General features: G+C 38.6%; 4 protein-coding genes across 4 annotated transcripts; 3 read left to right on the top strand and 1 right to left on the bottom strand.

The window, feature by feature from the left end:
* Positions 1-91: 91 nt before the first annotated feature.
* LOC135640413 (putative MYST-like histone acetyltransferase 1) lies at positions 92-8,456 on the top strand. The gene is made up of 9 exons (XM_065154813.1): positions 92-438; positions 1,958-2,046; positions 2,344-2,403; positions 3,085-3,297; positions 5,165-5,233; positions 5,534-5,695; positions 6,175-6,268; positions 7,313-7,455; positions 7,894-8,456. The coding sequence occupies exons 1-9, from the start codon at positions 168-170 to the stop codon at positions 8,095-8,097; spliced, it is 1,305 nt and encodes a 434-aa protein (XP_065010885.1). The 5' UTR covers positions 92-167; the 3' UTR covers positions 8,098-8,456.
* Positions 8,457-8,813: 357 nt separating this feature from the next.
* On the top strand, positions 8,814-9,475 carry LOC135640416 (small ribosomal subunit protein uS9-like). The gene has a single exon (XM_065154816.1). It carries the CDS (start codon positions 8,876-8,878, stop codon positions 9,272-9,274), a length of 399 nt encoding a protein of 132 aa, XP_065010888.1. The 5' UTR covers positions 8,814-8,875; the 3' UTR covers positions 9,275-9,475.
* A 4,589-nt stretch (positions 9,476-14,064) lies between these two features.
* LOC135640415 (uncharacterized) lies at positions 14,065-15,041 on the top strand. Its single transcript, XM_065154815.1, has one exon. The coding sequence runs from the start codon at positions 14,338-14,340 to the stop codon at positions 14,818-14,820; it is 483 nt and encodes a 160-aa protein (XP_065010887.1). The 5' UTR covers positions 14,065-14,337; the 3' UTR covers positions 14,821-15,041.
* Positions 15,042-15,185: 144 nt separating this feature from the next.
* On the bottom strand, positions 15,186-19,979 carry LOC135640414 (uncharacterized). The gene is made up of 10 exons (XM_065154814.1): positions 19,824-19,979; positions 19,492-19,529; positions 18,929-18,978; positions 18,778-18,843; positions 17,958-17,998; positions 17,525-17,661; positions 16,999-17,089; positions 16,444-16,515; positions 15,717-15,829; positions 15,186-15,510 (listed from the first exon to the last, which is right to left on the bottom strand). The coding sequence occupies exons 1-10, from the start codon at positions 19,901-19,903 to the stop codon at positions 15,380-15,382; spliced, it is 819 nt and encodes a 272-aa protein (XP_065010886.1). The 5' UTR covers positions 19,904-19,979; the 3' UTR covers positions 15,186-15,379.
* Positions 19,980-21,124: the final 1,145 nt, after the last annotated feature.

The following is a 21,124-nucleotide window of genomic DNA, read 5'->3' as shown; positions in this document are numbered from 1 at the left end:
GAACCTAAACGCTACAAGCTGGCTTAGAAAAGACATGGGATCGAAACTATCCGAGCCATTAAAAAGCGGACGTACACGTAGCAAGTGGTGAAGACCAAACCGAACCAAATCTCGCGACCTACTAACATTTTGAAACCCGAAACGACAACCGTCCCCACCGGTCCTCGATGGGCTCGATGAAGGAAGTGAAGGCGGAGGACGGGGCGGCCGCCCCGCCCTCCAACGGCGTCGCTGCTGTCCCTACCGCTACCGGCGGGCCAGACAATCCGACTAGAAGAGGGAGGTCGGGATCGGCGGCAGTGCTGCCGCTGGAGGTCGGCACGAGGGTGATGTGCCGGTGGCGGGATCAGAAGCCCCACCCCGTCAAGGTCATCGAGCGTCGGAAGACCTGCTCGGGCGGCCCCAACGACTACGAGTACTACGTTCACTACACCGAGTGTAAGCGCCTCGCTCCCCCGTCTTTTGCATCCATCTCTGTATTAAGTTCTAGGGTAGATTTAGGGTTGGGGTCGAGATTAGGGTTTCGGCCAGTGTTAGATGATTTGGTAAATTAGGTGTTGGAAAAGTTGGAACTGAGGACAAAGTGTCAAGTTGTGACTTGCTGTAACAATCTTTAGAGGTATTTACTTAGTTGAAGGCGTCAGTGCTGCAATTTGTGATGGGAACCTTTTGAACTGAAACATCTGCAAAGTGATAGTAGTTTGGTCCTTTTATTTTTCTGAAGAAAATAGTTTTTATTTTTCTGTAGTCAATATAATGCAAAATTTCACAATTTATACTGCAGATTAATCATGCGTAATGCTTAGGTCATCCATAGTTGATATGTATTGTTAGTAACGTTTTTGGTCACCCATCGTGACTAAGCTGACCCCACCTGGTTCTTCAATCGAATGCTATCATGATTGAGAACCTGATGCAGTTTGGGAACGACTATGGATTGGTCTCCGCACCTGGTGTCATACCATCACTGGGTTAACTGGGTTCTCATAGTCCACTGGACTACACATGTCTGCATCGATTTGTCACCCATGACTTGATTGGGCTTCATGTATTTTGATTGACTGTTAAATCTAGCCATACCATGTATAAAAAATAAGATTCTTCGTTTTTTTTCATATTAGAAATGTAAGTCTGCAAGAGGACGGATAATGGGTCCGCTACATGATTTTTATTATAAATGTATATTGAATCAAACTACTGCATGAGTTGGAAATATTTTGCAATTAGATATTTGGATATCAAGGCTGGATATTAAAGGTTAAGGCAAAGTATGATATCTGATTTGCAAAATGAGCTGTTGTAACACCAAGAGGAAAGAACAAATATATACTTGAATATAATTCAAAAGAAGTTGTAGAATGCAAAGACTTACTTGGATCTGTCAGTCAACATGAAAAATGAGATTGAAAAAAGTATAATAGAGAGCTAACGATGAATGGTTAAATTGAAGAATGGCATCTTAAGAGATTTGTGGTTTAGGATGACCCTTATGTCAAAATGGAAAAGGAAAATCAATTATCAAGGAAGTTATGCTTTGTGAGACAAATGTTGATTAGTCAATAGACAACATTTTAACAAAATAAATTAATGATGTTGAACTCTGGGATAATTGCTCTCTAGAATTTTCTTCAGGATGTTTTAAGTGTTCCCCATTTTTGAGTTGGAAGGAAGCATGAAACAATGTTCTTATACATCTGTATAGCAGAAACTGTAAGTTTTTTGTCTCTTGTGGTTGTTGTTTCAAAGAATAATCTGAGAGAAAATTAGCAAGTACCTATGGTTAATTTTATAGTGCGACATTTCACTTTCTGGATATAAAAACTTTGTTTTCTGCTTGATCTTAGTACTGTTACGGGCCTCATTTTAAAATCTTTTTAATAGGCTCAGCCATCAAGTTTCTTATTCACTTTCGCTTGAGGTGAATAACTAAATACCTTTTAGTTATTTGTTTTGACAGTCAATAGGAGGCTTGATGAGTGGGTTAAACTTGAGCAACTTGATCTTGATACAGTGGAGACTGATGTTGATGAGAAGGTGGAGGACAAGGTATTTTTCAATTAGTTTTGTTTTCCATTTCATGTCAAGTATGTGCTATAGATGTTTACTTTTTATGACTTTGGACTCTTAGTTGGAAGAGGGTCCCAAGAGTGCAAGATTCTGCATCTTTTTTCTAATGGCCATGTTTCTGTGTTTGCTTGGACATCTATTGTAGTTTCCTGTGGTTTCTCTCAGTATACTTGCTATATGTATTTAATTTTTCTACTTGCTATATCTAAATCATTTTTTTACATGTTACCTTTTATGGAATAGGCTTTACAAGTATTCCTGCATGATCCTTTTCAGGTAACAAGCTTGAAAATGACACGTCACCAGAAACGGAAGATTGATGAAACACATGTTGAGGTATTTTACAGCAAAATAAATTATCAGCAATCTTGTTAAACCACACTATTAATTTTGCAATTCCATAATACTGCATAAGCTCATCTATATTATTTTTTTTAAGTGAAATTTACATCAAATTTAGCACTTTGTTTTTTACCAAGTCTTTTTTTTGCATTTTCTTATGAAATTTTAGTTTTCATTCTGTTACTGTGGAGCATCATTCATTGTGGCTACAGATATGCTAGGACTAATGTCGTCTCCACTAAGAAATTTCCATCTGCACACTATCTAAGCTTAAACAGTTGGTATTGTAGGGTCTAAACATGTGAGCCGGAAATACTGTAGCAAGTCCACAATCAAATTCACTTTTCCGTTTGCTTCTTTTTTGTTCAGACAGATACATATATTTTGGAGTGGGAAAATGCATAGATGATTTAATAGAGAAAATTAGTTTTAGTTCTTTAAAAGGAAAAAAAAGTGTGATCTTTTACTTTTGTAGATTATGCTTGTGAAACTGGGTGCAAGGAACAACAGGATAGATTGATACAAAATTTAGAGGTTAAATCTTTGAAAACTGATAATATCTTGCATATAGACCTAGGTCATTTGATTTTGTTCCACATACTTGCTTTATGATTTATGTTAACTTTTGTTTTTTTGTCTTTTTGTTTTTGTTTATGTTTTTGTTTTTCTGTTCAGCATGGTCACGAGGAGCTTGATGCTGCTAGTTTACGGGAACATGAGGAGTTCACAAAAGTCAAAAACATTGCAAAAATAGAACTTGGCAGATATGAGATTGATACATGGTACTTCTCTCCTTTTCCGCCAGAGTACAGTGACTCTCCAAAACTGTATTTCTGTGAATTTTGCCTCAATTTCATGAAGCGCAAAGAACAGCTTCAGAGGCATATGGTGAGCTACATCTGAATTTTTTGCAGTTGCTCACATTAAGAAACTTAAGTTGCATGGATACTATCTAATCATAAGCAGTTGAAGATCATGGTTGTCCACGTATATTATTTCCTCATAAAGTTATTTGTTATACTGAGTCTAAGATTTTTCTTTTCTCAGTTTTATAAGTGGACTTGCAATGTCCATCGGATATGGATGGTGTTCCACTATCTGATGCTGTTAAGCTATTTCTATATCCTTTTCTATGTTTATGTCAGGCATACTGTTTATCGATTCTCTTGAATGAATTAGCTGGTGGCACTCCTTTACATGTGCATATTGAAATAGGTTGTTTCGACCTTAATGTGTGTACTATTTTGGTGTTACTTTAACTGTTACCTTCTGTGGAAATTCCAAGCATGACTTTAATTTCGCTGAGTTATAGGAGTTCCATAAATGGATAATAGGCTTAGCTTGATGGACTAGGAGGTTGATATGATAAAAAATGGTTATTCTTTAATTGTCTCTCTTGACGAGATTTGTCTGGTTCTTAGTATTTATTACACATTCACAGAAAGGTGCTTGATAATGAGATATTAGAAATGAAGATGGTTTTATATCAATGACTATACTGTTGTCTCTTGATGTAGCAAAACATATGGTAAGTCAAAGATATAGGTAGATACATGTTTACTTTTAGGCAGGGTTTCAATTTATCAAGATTATTCCATGGTGCCGAGTTTTTCTATTTAAGATTATTTATTTTGTGGCAGGATTTTTTTCAGTTACATGGGAGACAATGTAGTGATTTAACAACAAAAGATGGCATTAGTGCCAGAACATGTAATTGGGTACAATTTTGTATTTGAGTTGCTTTGAACATTATGAACTTACACATCATAATGTGAATTTTTTAATTGGTATAAATGTTATGCAAATGCCCTAGTTGTTTACTCTATGCTCTCAGTCTAGCTGTTTTTGTATGAACTTAATTTTAAGGTGTAAAATGTTCATACAACCAAGCGGAGTAAATATTGTCATTATAGTTAATTACTGAAAGGCAGCTCAATGCACATAGCTTCCACTGTTATGGGGTATAGGATAGATTAATGTACGGAACCTTATCCTTGCAAGCAGATAAGTCATTTTCATGATCTAATCTTGGTTACCCTTGTTGTGACAAAGTGACTTTACTCTAGCACCAACAATTGCTCTTTTTTGTACCAGAACTACTAAAGGGAAAAACATAGGAAATAAAGAAGAGACCATAATTTCTAGATTTCCTGGTTGCATTATAATTACAAGTATGCTACCTAGCTTAGTTTTCTTCTCTCTTATTTAGCACTGTTGCTGTTTTGAGATTTTATTAGAGGTATTTGGGTAAGAATGTCTGTGGATTTTATTTTCATTGATTGATTTATATCTATAAAAATAAATGATGTTGATAATTTGATCACTAAAGTTAGAAAAAGTATAATAAATCAGGATAAGGAATTCAAATCATGGTTCCAAGGGGATAAATGAATTCCATAATTACAGAAGAGACCCCATGTGAAGCATCTTGAACTCTTGAATGTAAAAGCGATAGTTACAGGAGGCACTGGCTAGATAATTGTTATCTGGGGACACAGTATGGTACGAAACATTACTTTGGCCTTATGAATGGATAACCTACTGGATGTAACTTCTGAACAGCCATACACTAGCATCTTTCTATTTGTGTTGTCTACAAGTGACTAATCCCTGAGACTAGAATAATCTTTATATTTTTTGCTTGTTCAACCTTATAATCTGTTAGCTATGACTTCTTCTATTGCTTGTTTTTGGTTTCTATGCAACTTGTTTTAAGGCTTCTTGGCTTTTTCTCATGCTCGTGTTCACTTTGCAGCGCAAATGCGACCTTAAGCATCCTCCAGGTGATGAAATTTATAGAAGTGGCACCCTTTCTATGTTTGAGGTGAACTTTATATCCTTGTAGTTCATGCTTTTTTTCATTGGATTTGATCTATCTTCCATAAATGAGTTTCTTTTCCTTTTCCTTTTCTAATGAGCAATGCTTCATTGCATGACAAGCTTGTCAAAGCTAAGTAACTTTTAAGCTTCTTAGTTTATTAAATATGCCCACCAATATGACCAACCTTTTCATTTGAAGCATGCTTCTCATGAGTCCTTCTTTGTTCTTCTTATATCTCTTCTTAGCCATCTTTAATATTGTATTTGGATATACTTGATGGCTTTAATGGTAACTTTTATACAGGTCGATGGCAAGAAGAACAAGGTTTATGGGCAGAATCTTTGCTATTTGGCTAAATTGTTTCTGGACCATAAGACCCTCTATTATGATGTTGATTTGTTTCTGTTCTATGTTCTTTGTGAATGTGATGATCGAGGCTGCCACATGGTTGGTTATTTCTCAAAGGTATCATTTCTTATGGACCTTTTTTTTATGGAAATGAAGTGTATATGCGTTGCTGAAATCTGAACTACGTGTAGATGAAAGAATTATGATATAATGATATACAGGCTACTGATTATTGTTATGCACCATAAAAATAGGACAGCTCATCAGACAAGCCTCCTGCCAATGCAGGGTTTAAGGTCTTATCTAAGAAACTCTTATACTGACTTGCATCTCAAACACTTAAGGTTGCAGAGGATCAACTTTGTCTTGGCACGAATCTCACCATCTACAATAGATTTGTTCTGCATAACAGTAAACTGAATTGCTTTTAAAGAAATATTTTATATCCATAATGCAAACAAACCAAAACCTGCAATCTGCCCCTATCTGTTGCCTTATCATCCTTTTACTACTCTGAAGTATCCAATTTGTCTGTTGTTCCATTTATTTTGTCAGTTGACATTCTAAACATTCTATTTATTTTCTTTGTTATGAAGGAAAAACATTCAGAAGAATCATACAATCTGGCATGCATTCTTACTCTTCCTCCTTACCAAAGGAAAGGATATGGGAAATTTCTAATTGCGTTCTGTAAGCTTCTTATCTTTCCCTATCTTGTTTTTACTGTTCATAAATCTTATCGATAGGATGGCACATTTTTATAGACCTCCATGTAAATTTGGCTTTAGTCTTCAGGACTAGGCCCTTTCCAGTGTAATTCTGGGTGGTTTTATTTCGAGATTCAGCCCATGTATTCATTTTGTTATGACTTCTCTTGTTAGTCCCAGTCATTAGATGTTCTAAAGACAGTGGACAGTGGATACTATGATGAATTTTTGGATTTATCTGCAAGGTAGTAAGACTATGGTGTTGGTGCCATCTGTTGTCTGTGGTGTATGTTGATGTTGTCAATACATAATTGACACTGATGCCGATGGCATTGATCCAGCAAATGTGATATTCGATAGTTCATATTGGTAAAGGAATGATCGCACTGATTGGATGGTGATTTCATGGTTATGCAACAGCTAAACATCATAATGATTTTGATTATTTTCTTATTGATAATTCATACTGGATGGATGATGTTTTTAGCATTATGTAAGACATGCTGTGGAGATGTATATAAAAAGTCATGTAACCACTGAGATCTGACTTGCAGAGGCAAATATTTAGCACGTTTGGCCATGCTTGGTTTGTCCAATCCTGTTTCACTCCATCACCCCTTCTTTTCATCGCTGCCCTTTTCCTTTGTCAGATTTTGCCATTTCATGCTCTTCTTTTCTTCTTCCTTCCTTCTGGATGCTATATTTTGAAAAGTGAGGTTCCAGAGTTTGGTGTTCTTGTTGGTTTTGACCATCAAGGAGGAGGAAGAGGGCCAAGGAAAAGTCACTGCCTGGAAGATTGTTGGTGGAAGATGATTCTGCTAGAGATTCCATATTTCTATTGATGATGAAGTTTCTGAACTGTTCTGAACTTTATTGACTGTCAGAGTTGCTCCTCGAAACATTTTCTTTGTATCCTAATACCCTTTGTGAAAGAAATTTTTTTTTATCTTCATAACATGCATTTTAACCTACTTTTATATATTGTATACTAATAATGATGTGCCTGATCAAGTTTAATCTTGTACAGCTTATGAACTTTCAAAGAAGGAGGGTAAAGTTGGAACCCCAGAGCGACCACTCTCTGATCTTGGACTGTTAAGCTACAGAGGATATTGGACTAGGGTTCTTCTGGACATTTTGAAAAAGCACAAGGGCAACATCTCCATCAAGGTTAGCATCCTTGTGCACTTCTGTTCTTATCCTATGTCTGTTTTTCTTACCTCAATTTGTCCTTGCAACGTTTATATTTTCCATTTGCAAAACTGCTGTCACCAGAACCATCCATATTACCGATTTTAGCTTTTTGGTAAATGTTCCTTCTTAGTGTGAGCATGTCTGTGTCGCATGACAATGAATTCCTTATTTCAAGCAGCTGCTCTTTAGCAGTCATTCTTACATGCTAATATTATTGATGAGAGTGAACATATATGTATGAAGTTATGATTTATTTTATAACGTAAATCTCTTTGACAATAAAATAAAGGATAGCTATAAAATATATGCCAAGAAAACCTATAAGCTCTCAGGTTCAAGAATGTTACACTTGCATAGCAGCAGCAGTAGCTCCTGATATGTTCTCTAATACTGTCAAGTTCGATTTATCGACAGGAACTCAGTGACATGACTGCGATAAAACCCGATGACATCTTGAGCACCCTGCAGACTCTCGACTTGATACAGTACAGGAAGGGACAGCACGTCATATGTGCGGACCCGAAGGTCCTGGATCGTCACCTGAAGGCTGCTGGACGTGGAGGCCTGGAGGTTGATGTTAGTAAACTGATTTGGACTCCTTACAAAGAACAAGGTTAGTGAGATCGTGTGTAGATTCAGGACCTTCTGTTAAACTCGCCCAAAAGATTCAGGACATTCTTCTCCAAAGTGACCTCTGTGTTCACAGTTTATGTTCTCAACTTGCAAGTTGCCACCACCTTCTTGTATGTTGCATTTACTGCCTGAGCCCAAACTGTTGTGAGTGGCGCGCGGGAGACAAGTAGCGTGCCATATTTACGTTGGTCCTTTTTAGCTACATGTTCCAAAGACAATTTACACACATGTATTGCACAGGCGGTGTTTCTAGTGCTGTTTTTAGTCAGTATATCATCAACATTGTGTGTATATATACAAGCACGCGAAGTTCATCACTTGCCATGGACTTCCTCTTATGTGAATGATTGATTTCTCTGTTTCGACTGTTTCGGCCACGATAGCTTTCAGCCCGGCCAAGTGAAAATTGCTGATCACTTGGACGAACACAAGGGATCATAACAACAAGAGAAATATTCATCTAAATTATTTTATATTCTAGGGTATATGTTGAGATCATGATCCTTATCGATATTATTGATAGATGAACTCGACTTAGGGCTAACGTAGAGAGCGGCGAAATAACGGTTAGACCGTGGATGCTTTATTTATAAAAAGGATTCGGCCCGATCCAAGACCAAAGCGCTCAAACGCGACCGGACCCAACAACACGATTGCTGCCCATTTCCAAAGCCGGTCCGCTCTATAAATAGCGGACGCCGATCAAGTGTCTAGGGTTAAGGTCAGTAGAATCTCCCGTTACATCCGGGTTGGTGCGGCGGCGATGGCAACGACGGCGGTGGCGGTGGCGCACTGTAAGCGCGGCCGCGGGCTGATCAAGGTGAACGGCGTCCCGATCGAGTTGGTGAAGCCGGAGATCCTCTGCCTGAAGGCCTTCGAGCCCATCCTCCTCCTCGGCCGGCAGCGGTTTGCGGGCGTCGACATCCGCATCCGCGTCCGCGGTGGCGGGAAGACCTCCCAGATCTACGCCATCCGCCAGAGCATCGCCAAGGCCCTCGTCGCCTTCCACCAGAAGTACGTCGACGAGCAGTCCAAGAAGGAGATCAAGGACATCCTAGTCCGCTACGACCGAACTCTTCTCGTCGCGGATCCCCGCCGGTGCGAGCCCAAGAAGTTCGGTGGTCGCGGCGCCCGTGCCCGGTTTCAGAAGTCGTACCGATAGGTCCGCAAGCAGCGCCTGCAATCCGGATCATCTGTGCAAAGGTTCAACCTCTTCCATGCTTCTTTCAGGAATCGCTTTTGGTGTTTCGGTTTTGATTTAAGGTTTCAATTAAGCTCAGTGTTTATGAGTAAACTTCCCTTTGTTAGTTAGACTCGGTAATGTGCTTTAAGATCGATCACTAGAGTTTTTCTCCTTTTATTAGACACTCCATGAACTCCATTGCTTCTATTTAGCTGTTGTCGTATATATATATATATATATATATATATATATATATATATATATCATTTTGTGTTATTAATAATAAAAGATGCTTCGAGAAGAATAATAAGAAGAGGAAGAATGAAAGAAAAAAAAAATTATATGAAAAGTGTTCAAGAAAAAAAATATTGATATTAGATGATACGGTGAGAGAGCATCCACCGGATATCTCCAAATCCCGTGGTAATTTAAAAATATACCAGAAAGTTTTGACGGTAATAAGAAAAAGGAAATATAAGCTAATAAACATTTGTGATATAAAACAAGGGAATAGTGCACACCTTTTTTTTTTTTTGCACACATTTAGCCCCTCCTCCCTCTGCCCTCGTAGCCACCCTCAGGTTTTCCACGCCAAGGAACTCAGGAAATAGAGCACACCCTTTTTCCACATTTAGCCCCTACTCCTCCCTCTGCCCTCGACGCCACCCACAGGTTTTCCACGCCAAGGAACTCAGGGAATAGAGCACACCTTTTTTCCACATTTAGCTCCTACTCCTCCCTCTGCCCTCGACGCCACCCACAGGTTTTCCACGCCAGGGAAACCAGGGAATAGAGCACACCTTTTTTCCACATTTAGCCCCTACTCCTCCCTCTGCCATCGTAGCCAGCCACAGGTTTTCCACGCCAAGCAAACCAGAAAGTCCTGCACAAAATAGCGGAAGATGCGTGCTACTTCACGCGTTAGTCGAAAACCAAGCCCACGAGATTAAGGCAAAGTCACGACACACGCAAGGCCCCTTATCCGTAATCACACCGACCTCTACGCGACATCAGAAGTGAGTCGGATGGGCGTATAAGTAGACATACCCGTGGATCGGGTCGATGTGGGCACACATCAGAGCGGAGAGAGGAGAATGGCGGACATTGCTCTCCTGGTGGTGGAAGATTACGAGAGGAGGAGCAGCAGCAGCAGCAGAAAGGTGGGCTGGGAGGAAGGAGGCCACGGGGGGGCGAGGCAAGAGGAGTCGTCCGCGGCTTCTTTGGTTCGTTCGAGCCTTGGGAGGACGGCCAAGGAGGTCTCCACTCGGAAGGAGCCGGAGAAGGCTCTGCGACCACGGAGCTCCTTCGTTTCCGCTGCCGTTGATGGCGTCTTCTCTGCTTGACGCGCTTCTCCGTGTCACTTTGAGCTTATGATCGAGAGAATCTTTTTTTTCTCGAATTTGTATAAATATATATTATTTTAATAAATAAAATCATCAAATTTTCATAATAATTTTTCAGGAATATTAAAACTTTCTTTCTTCGAGTAAGACTCGTTGCCCGACGCCAATGATTCCTCAGCTGATGTGACCAACGACTATTCTTCATCTTGCTGCCCCCAAATACTACTACTTCCTCGTTGATCTACCATAGCATTAAAATTTCCTCTCTCTATCCAATGGCAATATGCCCGTGTTATCTTTTTTCCCTTCACCTACTGCTATTATTGTTGTAGCAACAGTGCTTTTTTTTTTTTTTTTTTGGGATTTGTAGCAATAGTCGCCGCTGCAGCAATAGCAGCATCGCTTCCACACCGCTGCAGCAACTGCACCATTTCCTCACCGTCGCTTCCTCTCAATCGGTGTATCCTCCTCCTCACAACGCAACGAACACTTTCGGCGACTGATCTATTGTCAATCTGCTCCGCTTACTCGAAGACGAAGACATACGATTCCTCTGCGTGATCTCCCATTCGTGACATGCTCTAGCAAATCTAATTTGCTTCACCATCATACTGATCACATATCAGATCAACCTCCTCCAACGATAATGTATAATCTGATCTGATCTACTTTAAACCCACCATCTAATGTGCTTGGCCTCCTGTATGGATGTCTGGATCCATCCGACATCCAACTCTTCATCCTTCTTTAGCTGCTCTGATGCTTTGATGATTTTTTTTTTTTAAGGAACAATAATTCCTCTCAACCTACAAGACTAGGTCTATCGCTTCTCTAGGTCTGATGCTTCGATAATTATTTTTTCAAAAAATAATAATTTCTCTCAACCTAGAGGATTCATCTCTAATAATACAACAATTTTAATCACAACTCTCCAAAAGCATCAACCTTCTCTTCGAATATGATTTTATTAGGCCACATCAATGACTCCCTCGATTGTCCATCCATACGACCTAAGAGAAAAGTATTACGTAACATCTAAAAATTATTATAGATAGTTGACTTTAATAAATCATCCCCTAAGTGATATACAAGTGATTATTCATACTCTTAGTTTATGACAATAATTTAATCACATGACTCATCAATGGCATTTAAAGAACTATATGAAAAGTTGATTGATAATAAAATATATTTGAAACGAGAAAAGAAAAAGATAAAACCAATTATCACAGCTTAATTTAATCAAAAATCTAAAAAAATAATCAAAACAACAAGAACTCCAACATAAGACCAAACAAGAACTCCATTACACTATCAACTCTCCAACTATGATGGCAACTTCAACCCAAACAACTCAAAAAATAACTTCAAATACAATAATCACTATAATCATCAACATCTCTAATGTTTCAATAATATTAATCATTAAAAGGTTATCTATTAGCTTTGTGATAAAATTGAACACAATAAAAGTTTATCGACCCAAATCTCCTACTATACCCAATTGGCCTCAAGCGATATCATGAATACTTCACATGTTCATCCAAACTATTGGTGATACCCATGATATATTATATTATATGATGTCAAAGAAGTTGCGACCCTATTCTTCTCCACTAAATCACTCAAATTATATTATATCATCATCACACAATACCAAGTACTTGGTTCCTTATAATATTTATCTCTTACACATCCAAATATTTTATTTACAATCAACAAATTATCATAATTCATGCATCATCCCTCTACTACATATTGATCTGTATTAAAACATATCCTGTGATATTTTAAAGAGACTTTCAATCATGAATTTTTTTTCGTAAACACTCATCGCTTCATCTTCATTCCTTCACCAATGTTGATTGGACAAATAATACTAATGATAGAACCTCTACTTCAACTAACATTCTCTTCCGTGAAGTAAACTTAATAAGTTAAGAGTTTTAATATTGTAGAACACAATTAGATTATCAATCTAATACACAAACTTAATATCGCTTTTCAATCCACTTCAAATACTTTGATAATGTTAATACCACCTATTTGTCCTTTTACTCGATATTTCACTCTCATATGAAATATATTATTATCGACTTTCACTTTATTGGAGATCAAATTATCAAACGTCCAACTATGTTTTTTCCACATTCATATTTCTGGTCAATTAGCTGATTACCTCACAAAACCTCTCGCTCATAAAATATTTCAATTACAATGTTTCAAGATTAATATTATCGACAAAAATTTAATCTTAAAAAAGCATAATAAAGGATGATGATAAAGACATATATAGAATGACAACTTTATATTATGATCAATCATCACAATATATATACATGATTTGAATTAATTAAAAAAAATCTCTTACTCAAATCTGTATAAATAGATATTTTCTCAATGAAAGAATAAAATCATCAAGCTTTCACAATTTTTCACTACACTGTCATGGATGATTTGTATATAGATTTGTCTGTCCATCGCTGTTCATGGCGGAGGATAAGACCCGTGAAAACCTACTCCATCGCTATACATTTTGGTTACGGTGTGAAGCATGATTAAGAAAAAAGATTCCCAGGAAAATTAAGAAACTCCCACTAAACAACATCAATTAATAACAAATGCCGGGAATCCTAACTCGTTCCAGCCTATACAGGAACGATGAGAGCAAATATATAAGAAGAGTTAGTTGAACCACCCACGGAAATCATGAATCCTCCACAGTGCAAATCCTTAAGCAATCCAGCGCTCATGAAAGAATCGGACGGAGAATCCTAATTCCAGGACAGAAAGAACAGGCATTAACTCGAAATAAATTAAAGATCAAGAGCCTTTCGGAATGAGACATCAATGGATAACAGATCCAAGGGTACGACTGTTTCGGCGAGAAAAGCAGTCACCAAGCAATCAGCTCTCGCACGGGCAACCACGCGTGGCCCATCGAGAGCTCAGGAAAGAACCGGACGAAAAACCCTAAATCCAGTACAGAAACTAGGGATTCGATCGAGACGAATAAAATATCAAGAACCTAGCAAAATGCGTCTGCCATGAATAACAAATCCTAAAGCTCCAGTGCAGAATCAATCTTTCCGTGACTAAAAGCACTCACCGAGCAATCAGCTCTCGTAGGGCAACCGCTCGTGGGCGATCGCGAGCTCACGTCATCAAGAACAGGACAGAAAACCCTAATTCCAGGTTAGAGAAATAGGAACGAACAAAAAAGATGAAGAACCTTCCGTAATGCGACATCAACGAACAACATCTCCGGGGTTACAATCAAACTCACTCGCCGGCGATAGGGGCGAGAACGATGGCGCTCGCTTCTTCTAGGGTTTCGGTCTCCGGCCCGCCGGTGTTTCTCACGCCTCCGCCGAGGAAATGTCGATAAGCGCTCCAAGAACAGAACCGGGGAGGGTTTGGGATTTGAGAGGTTGGAGTTCGGCTGTCCCATTTATAACTGTCTCGACCACACATCTGACTCGATTAGGCTAACCATGTTGTTAGCGGAGAGCTTGAGTTCGGTTCGATTAGACTCGATTCGATTGTAGACAACAAACCAATGTCTAAATTGGACTTAAATAATGTCTAAATTGTATTAATGAACAGTTATTTATGATAATTGAACCGCGATTCCGTGGAGTCGCGTGGCCGCCTTCTTCCCCTAAGCGAACCGAATAGGAAGCCGAAGTGCCGCCCAAAATGCCACTCCGCTTCCTCCTCTCCTCTACCGTCCGCCGGTTCTCCTCCTCCGCCCCTTCCGGTGGCGCCGCCGCCGAGTCCCGGACCCAGAAACTAGAGAGGATCGCCGATGTGCTTCTCTCTCTCACGAAGGAGGAGCGCAAGGACTACTCCACCCTCTTCCGCCTCAAGCTCGGCCTCGACCACCTGGTCCAGGCCGGCGGCAGCGTGCCCTGGGCGGGAGCCGGGCCGGGGGCCGAGGCGGCCAAGCCGGCCGAGGAAAAGGAAAAGACGGCGTTCGACATCAAGCTCGAGAAGTTCGATGCCGCGGCCAAGATCAAGGTCATCAAGGAGGTGAGGACGTTCACCGACCTGGGGCTGAAGGAGGCCAAGGAGTTGGTGGAGAAGGCCCCCGTGGTGCTCAAGAAGGGGGTGACCAAGGAGGAGGCAGAGGCGATCGCCGCCAAACTCAAGGAGGTCGGCGCCACCGTCGCGTTGGAGTGAAACACCAAAGCAAGAAAAATCTCGCCTTCGAGTCATTCTTCGATTTGGTAGTTGTTTTTCTTCAGCTAGGAAATTGGTCGAACAGTTTGAATGCTATTCCTGGTGACCTAACACAATCATCTACCTCATCCGGGCTTATGAATAATTTACAATTTAGCAATTTATCAAATTATGTCATGAGAACTTCAATTCTTAGTCCTTTGCTTATTCCTTCCAAATAAGATCAAATTTTGATCTATTATTTTATCATCCACTTATAGATCTGATTAAGTTAAAAAGAGATAAAATGATTACTATTCTTCTTGTAGAGATATATCTAAAAAGATTTTAATAAAAGTTACAAATAAAATTTTCATTTTGACACATTTTGATCAGAATATAATGGGATTTTGTAATTTGTGTATGTTCAATGGGAAAAAAACAACTGCAGCAAACAAAAACTATACATCCAGCTTATCCCAAAACCAACTCTACTACCAAATCACAGTTAAAACTGCATGTTCGTCCATAGAAGTTGAAATAGTGTATTACCGCAAGGCCGGCCAGAGAACACCTCCTTTCACTCACTATCTTCCTCGCTTTCTTCACTCTCTTGTAATGTCAAGTGGTTCAAGTTCTCTTCGAGGGGCGGTAATCCATCGTCTGAATCGCTACCAGATTGCTCGTCGCCTGGAGGCGACTGAGCGCTATCTGCAGCATAGACGGTATCTACTTTCAGTTTCTGATAATGACCATGAAACTAATGAGCTCAAAACAAATTCATTCAATAAAAAGTCAAAGGCACATAGAAACATGATATTGATGTGCTATGTTCACATCTAATATGCATGCCAAGCTTCTCTCTAAACAAATTCTCAACAGAAAAAGAATCATCCCAACAGGAAGTATGATCATACCTGTTACGCCTTGTGGGGGCTTTGGTACTCGTGCATTACTAGATAACCAGGAGTTCTGGACAGATATGATCTCCGATCCTGTCTGACATTGGGAATATGCAGTGAGTAGTTCCCTGCAGGGTGAAAGAATGGAAGTACATTATTTGAACTCAATATATAAAGTATACCATGTTGATGATTTCTAAATAAGTGGCTTCCCCCCATTTGTGAGTTGTCTGCATTGGCTGTTATTTTATTGTAATATCTTTTTCCTTTCTCCTCTCCTTGAGTTGGGGATGGTCAATTAGGATCAAAAAGGCTATTACCAACTACATTTATGAAAGGAAGAACTGAACACAGAAAAAGTCAACCTCCTGAAGCCCTGTCTTAGAAGAAAAGCACTTAGCATATTGTCAGACATGAGTAGGTAGACAACATACAATCTGATACATGAAGTGATTTCCTGCCTAGGGGCGCAAAGCTCATCGTTATGTTCTTAAATTTACATGCAATGACCAAGTCATTTGGTAGCCAAGGTGCACGCACTAGTCTGAAATTAACATTTGATTTGGTCAAACTTATTTCGAATTCCAAGGTAATCATCCAAATTGTAACTTTAGTAACTCCCATGCACCGTAGTCATGGAGAATCAAGTGGCGATGATTGTCAAGTGTGACTGTGACTTCTTTAAAAAAATAGTGATAATCCTACACTGAATTTAAAAAGCATCCAAGTGGAGGGCACATACCTGTTAAGAGACAAGAATGAATGACCCCACTTGAATTTGCCTAACAGCAGATTTGCCATTTCCTCCTCCCCACTGTGAAATGTGAAAGGAATAAGATTTGAATTGCATTCATACACAGGCACTTAATTGTGTAACAGGCAATTAATTATACACCCACTGTGAAATGTGAAAGGATACAAATAGAGTATGCCTCAATAGTTTCATTCCATTTTCAGGATCACAAGGAAAAAAAAGACCATGTAGAAGATGGAAAGAAGAAATAAACTAAATCCCCTCTTAACTTAGAAAGTGAAACTAAGCTGTGATAATATACAAAGAATCAACCCCTTCAACCAAGAGATCCTATCAAGTAAACCATGTATTAGACAATAAAATCCAAGAGCGAATCATCCATATCTTCAAACAGTGTTCCAACAAGTCATTGGAATATTTGATCAATAAACTTGAATGGCAAGTGCAAGGCGGCCTGCAACATTGTTTTGGCTTATGATTAACAGTTCTAAGACTATCATGCAACATCCACCATCAAGACAAGGAAAGGGCTAGAGATTGTACCAAATTATTAAAGCTGCAGACAAAGCCTCAACACAAGATAATTCGCATGGATGGCCATAATTCACTGGGTTTGCTGCCACCAACCAAGGCACTGCATCAAGTGGATAAATCACATATAAGTTTGAAGACTTATCATATTACATATGACAGACGGCAAGAGAATTACAGACAACAAGAGAACTATTTTTAGGGGATTTCCATGAACTATAGGACAAAAAAAAAGGAAGAAAACTAGGTAATTAGCTCAAAAGTTCTAAAAATGATTCTGACCACTCAGAAACTGAACTGTGGACAATTAATGATGGCAATAATGAGAAGTAATAAAAACCTTGTAATTTAATAGTGAAAACACATCTCAGTCGGAAAAGGTAACAGTCTATCAGATTGAAGCTCAAATTCAGCATACCCCTCATTTACAATTGTATATGTCTCGGCTTTTCTTTAGAGAAAAAAATGATTAAGAACATTGGTCCAATTATCACAAGGAAGAAAAAAGACATCATCAAAAGGCTATTGCAGATCTTACAGAGGCGAGGGGCACCACAACGAAGTTTAATAAAAGGAACATCATTCAGGCGCGCCCATGAGCAATCTACCACAGCAAGTCCTTTCCTCTTGATTAAAGGCTGATCTTCCTTGGAGACGCATTGTTTCCCAACTGGACTGCAGACAAATGCAGAAAAAAGTGAAGGGATGTCGAAATGTGATAAAATTGCATACTTCAAAACTTAAAATATTAAGCCTGCAGAAGACTCAGACAATTGTACGTCGGTAGGAGATGAGCTACCACATCATTCAATGACACGATACAAAAAGGGCTCTTGAATGCTTCTTCAAGAAGTGTAATGACGATATGGTGTAATACAATCAAAGAATACATGTACACGCATTTATTGGCAATGATATTACAGAGGTAATATAGGTCAGAGAACTCTTTTGTGCAATGAGTTCATAAGTACCTTAGGACAACGCCACCAAAACCATTAGTTACCCGCAATTCCTGTAAGATTTTATTTACATTAGTCAGTATTTTAAAAACCAGTATGTCAAAAATGACAGTAATGCAAGAGCATAATGAATAATATAATTGCCTGTCACAAAAAAGGAAGAGCAGACTGTATTTTGCTTTACTATTGTGCTTCTCACAGCTTTTTTATTTGAAGGCAGGAGTGTTCATACTTCCAAGGGGTAGATATTTTCTAATAATCATTACTTAGTTTAAATAGCCCCCAGATATGACCTTATGGAAAAGGGAGCACATTTTGAATCATCCTATGGAACTTTCCCTAATATGACTCAGTGGTGGCTTTGAATGTCCCATATTGGTTCCGTGCCCCATGATATAAATTGGAAAACAAAAAAAAAAAAAGAATGTACGATGGGTCTTAGACTTGTACCAGAAAACTATATAGAATTTATCAAAAGATCTTTCACCAAGCCATGCCAAGATGGTCATCTTGATAGAAGGATCTTGATTTGTATCTCTAGGACCCTTGGCAAGGTATGTGAGAGAATTGGTGCAAATATAATGCCAGCACAATATGTCTGGCATGACAATCCTTGATTCAAGCAACCACGTGCCAACATATGTAATTTTTTTCAGAGTATATTTATACAAACCTTTAGATGCTAGATTCTATCACCGAAAGGAGAATAAATTTTCAATCTAATTTGAAGTCAAGGAAAAATGAATCGAGTTTCATATAAACTTTTATCCAGCATCCACAAGGGACATATAATGTAAATCAATCAAACCATCGCAAAGGACAAGACACTTACCCTTAAGAATCCAAATCTGGCAAGTTTTCGACCAGTGCACCTTTTGATATCACATTGTCCAAAGTCCTGGTACAACAGAAAGTGGTAGAGAGGACGAAACAGTTCAGGCATCTTATAAGTGTGCCATCTGTAATTATTTACAAACACATACCCACATTGCAAGCTGAATTCCTGGAGCATGATTTTCCTCATGACATTCTTCTGAAATAGTTAAGACATCACGACTAGCTCCAGTTAAAAGACAATGCTTCAAATATTTTTTTCTAAAACCTATCAACTCTTCCAAAAAATGATTCTAAATATAGCACAATAAACTAATGGCTAGAAACTCAAATTCACAAATGAATGGAGAAAATGGAACAATAAAACAAAAGCGCGCATTGACCAACGACCAGCAATATCAAGGGCTTGAATGCAAGCGACCTAGTATGAGCATACAAATTAGCTGAGACTAAAATTGAACTTAACGTTCAGCAAAACAGGTAATTGAAGCATATATTTCACAATAGATTTTGATATATTTTCATGTGTATTCCTATGGATCGAACAATAGCTTGCGACACAATTCTTTCATCATAAAACCGAACAGAATCAGCATAATCACTATTTTCTTTTCTTCTTTCTTTGTAAGGATAAACAATCGAAAATAACATAATATAGCACGCAACAATAAACATCCCAAATAGCACATATCCACTGAACTAAACTCCATACCTTCATTTGTCGGCAGGGATCTATCATGATCCTCATCCCTGCAGAATTTAAACCAACAGGAACTTCGTTAGAATTAGCTCCAGATGATCAAAGTGTTGCACAAACCATTTGATCTAACCCAAATATTATACCCTAGGTTATTCTATCTAATTAAACCAAGACAGAAGAATCAACACATCCCGCATGCAAATTTGCGAGTACTAATACCCGCTACCAAAGAAACCAAATCGATGCTGGAAAACAAAATAAAACCTAGTCGGGAAGACGAATTAACGAAAGGAGACTAGAAAACAATCGAACAACGAGGAGGAGGAGGGCGTGAAGGCTCTTACCACTGAGATCCCCGGCTCGTACTGGTCTGCCCTCGACGAGCGGAGCGATCTCCGGGGCGGCGGGATCGGTTGTAGCCCATGGGAGCTGGAAGAATAGGCACCGCCTCATACGCAGAGAAAGAGGAGGGTTTTCGACAGAGCGGGTGGGCCTCCACATTAGGACTGATGAATGAAGTGGGACGAGTCGTAGACAAACTCGGCCTAGTTAAATTATTGGACCGAGTTAATTCTATTGGAACGCCCGCAACTTTACTGTGGCCCGAGTTAGTGCGCTAAATACTAAAGAATGCTTACTCTCCGCGTGTTGGGTAGGAGATTATAATAGGACGTATGGTTTGTTATATATATACATATGTATATATGTATTTATATATATATGTATACATATTTATATACATATATATACATATGTATACACATATATATACATATGTATACACATATATATACATATGTATATACATATATATATATATATATATAGCATTTTTCAAGTCGGGCCAATTCAAACATCACAATCAATTTAGCTGATGCAGGAAACTATGATAATAAATATTTCGATAAGAGTTTCAAAATGTTTGTATTCATGCAAAATAAGCCGATCAAGATGGCAATCATCTTATCGCAAATATATGATTCTAGTGCATATGATTAGAGAATTAACGAGGATGCATTCTTCAAAGTCGAAGACAATTATAATGGCATATATAAAGATACAGAAACGTAAATACAAGAAGTAAATTTGGAAGTATAATGAAGCGCTCTTCAAGCTTAACCCTTTGAATCTTTCTTTTATCTCCCTGCATGCATGCAGCCTAAAATTCTCTAGGAAGACTACATTCTTTCCCATCTTTGGTAATCAAAGACCTGTTCATAATCGAAATTAGAAACATGGAAGATAAGCAACTCTGGAGATATGCTTGGAATCAACTCTTAAAGTGTTCAAAAGCATATATGTTTCCGACGGTTGAGTAAATATCATGAAGTCATTCTCGGACTGGAGCAAGCGTTGTATGATGACAACGTTATATTGATTCTATCCGCAAACCCTTATATATAGCCAATTCCTACAAACGGGTGATATTGCCTAAAACACATATGGTGTGCTGTCTTTGAATACTGAAATAGATGTTGGGGAAGGAGGAGCAAGGAAAAAACATAATACTATTATAGTATTTAAAACAAGAGGATTGACAAGAACACTTACAAGATATTCTTTTCTTACGGTCCTATTTATAAGACATAATTGTAACCACCCTATAACTACTAGATCATGATTGTGGTAGTTATTGAAATCATCC

Source organism: Musa acuminata, chromosome BXJ3-6 (genome assembly GCF_036884655.1).
Source record: "Musa acuminata AAA Group cultivar baxijiao chromosome BXJ3-6, Cavendish_Baxijiao_AAA, whole genome shotgun sequence".
NCBI lineage: Eukaryota > Viridiplantae > Streptophyta > Magnoliopsida > Zingiberales > Musaceae > Musa > Musa acuminata.
This window is presented reverse-complemented; position numbering and strand designations above follow the sequence as displayed.

Coding starts and splice junctions, on each gene's coding strand:
- LOC135640416 (XM_065154816.1), top strand. CDS start 8,876: ATGGCAACGACGGCGGTGGCGGTGGCGCACTGTAAGCGCGGCCGCGGG.
- LOC135640415 (XM_065154815.1), top strand. CDS start 14,338: ATGCCACTCCGCTTCCTCCTCTCCTCTACCGTCCGCCGGTTCTCCTCC.
- LOC135640413 (XM_065154813.1), top strand. CDS start 168: ATGGGCTCGATGAAGGAAGTGAAGGCGGAGGACGGGGCGGCCGCCCCG. Junction 439..1,957: donor CTACGTTCACTACACCGAGT/GTAAGCGCCTCG, acceptor TTGTTTTGACAG/TCAATAGGAGGCTTGATGAG. Junction 6,269..7,312: donor GAAATTTCTAATTGCGTTCT/GTAAGCTTCTTA, acceptor AATCTTGTACAG/CTTATGAACTTTCAAAGAAG.
- LOC135640414 (XM_065154814.1), bottom strand. CDS start 19,903: ATGGGCTACAACCGATCCCGCCGCCCCGGAGATCGCTCCGCTCGTCGA. Junction 19,530..19,823: donor ACGAGCCGGGGATCTCAGTG/GTAAGAGCCTTC, acceptor TAAATTCTGCAG/GGATGAGGATCATGATAGAT. Junction 16,516..16,998: donor TCTGCAGCTTTAATAATTTG/GTACAATCTCTA, acceptor CACATTTCACAG/TGGGGAGGAGGAAATGGCAA.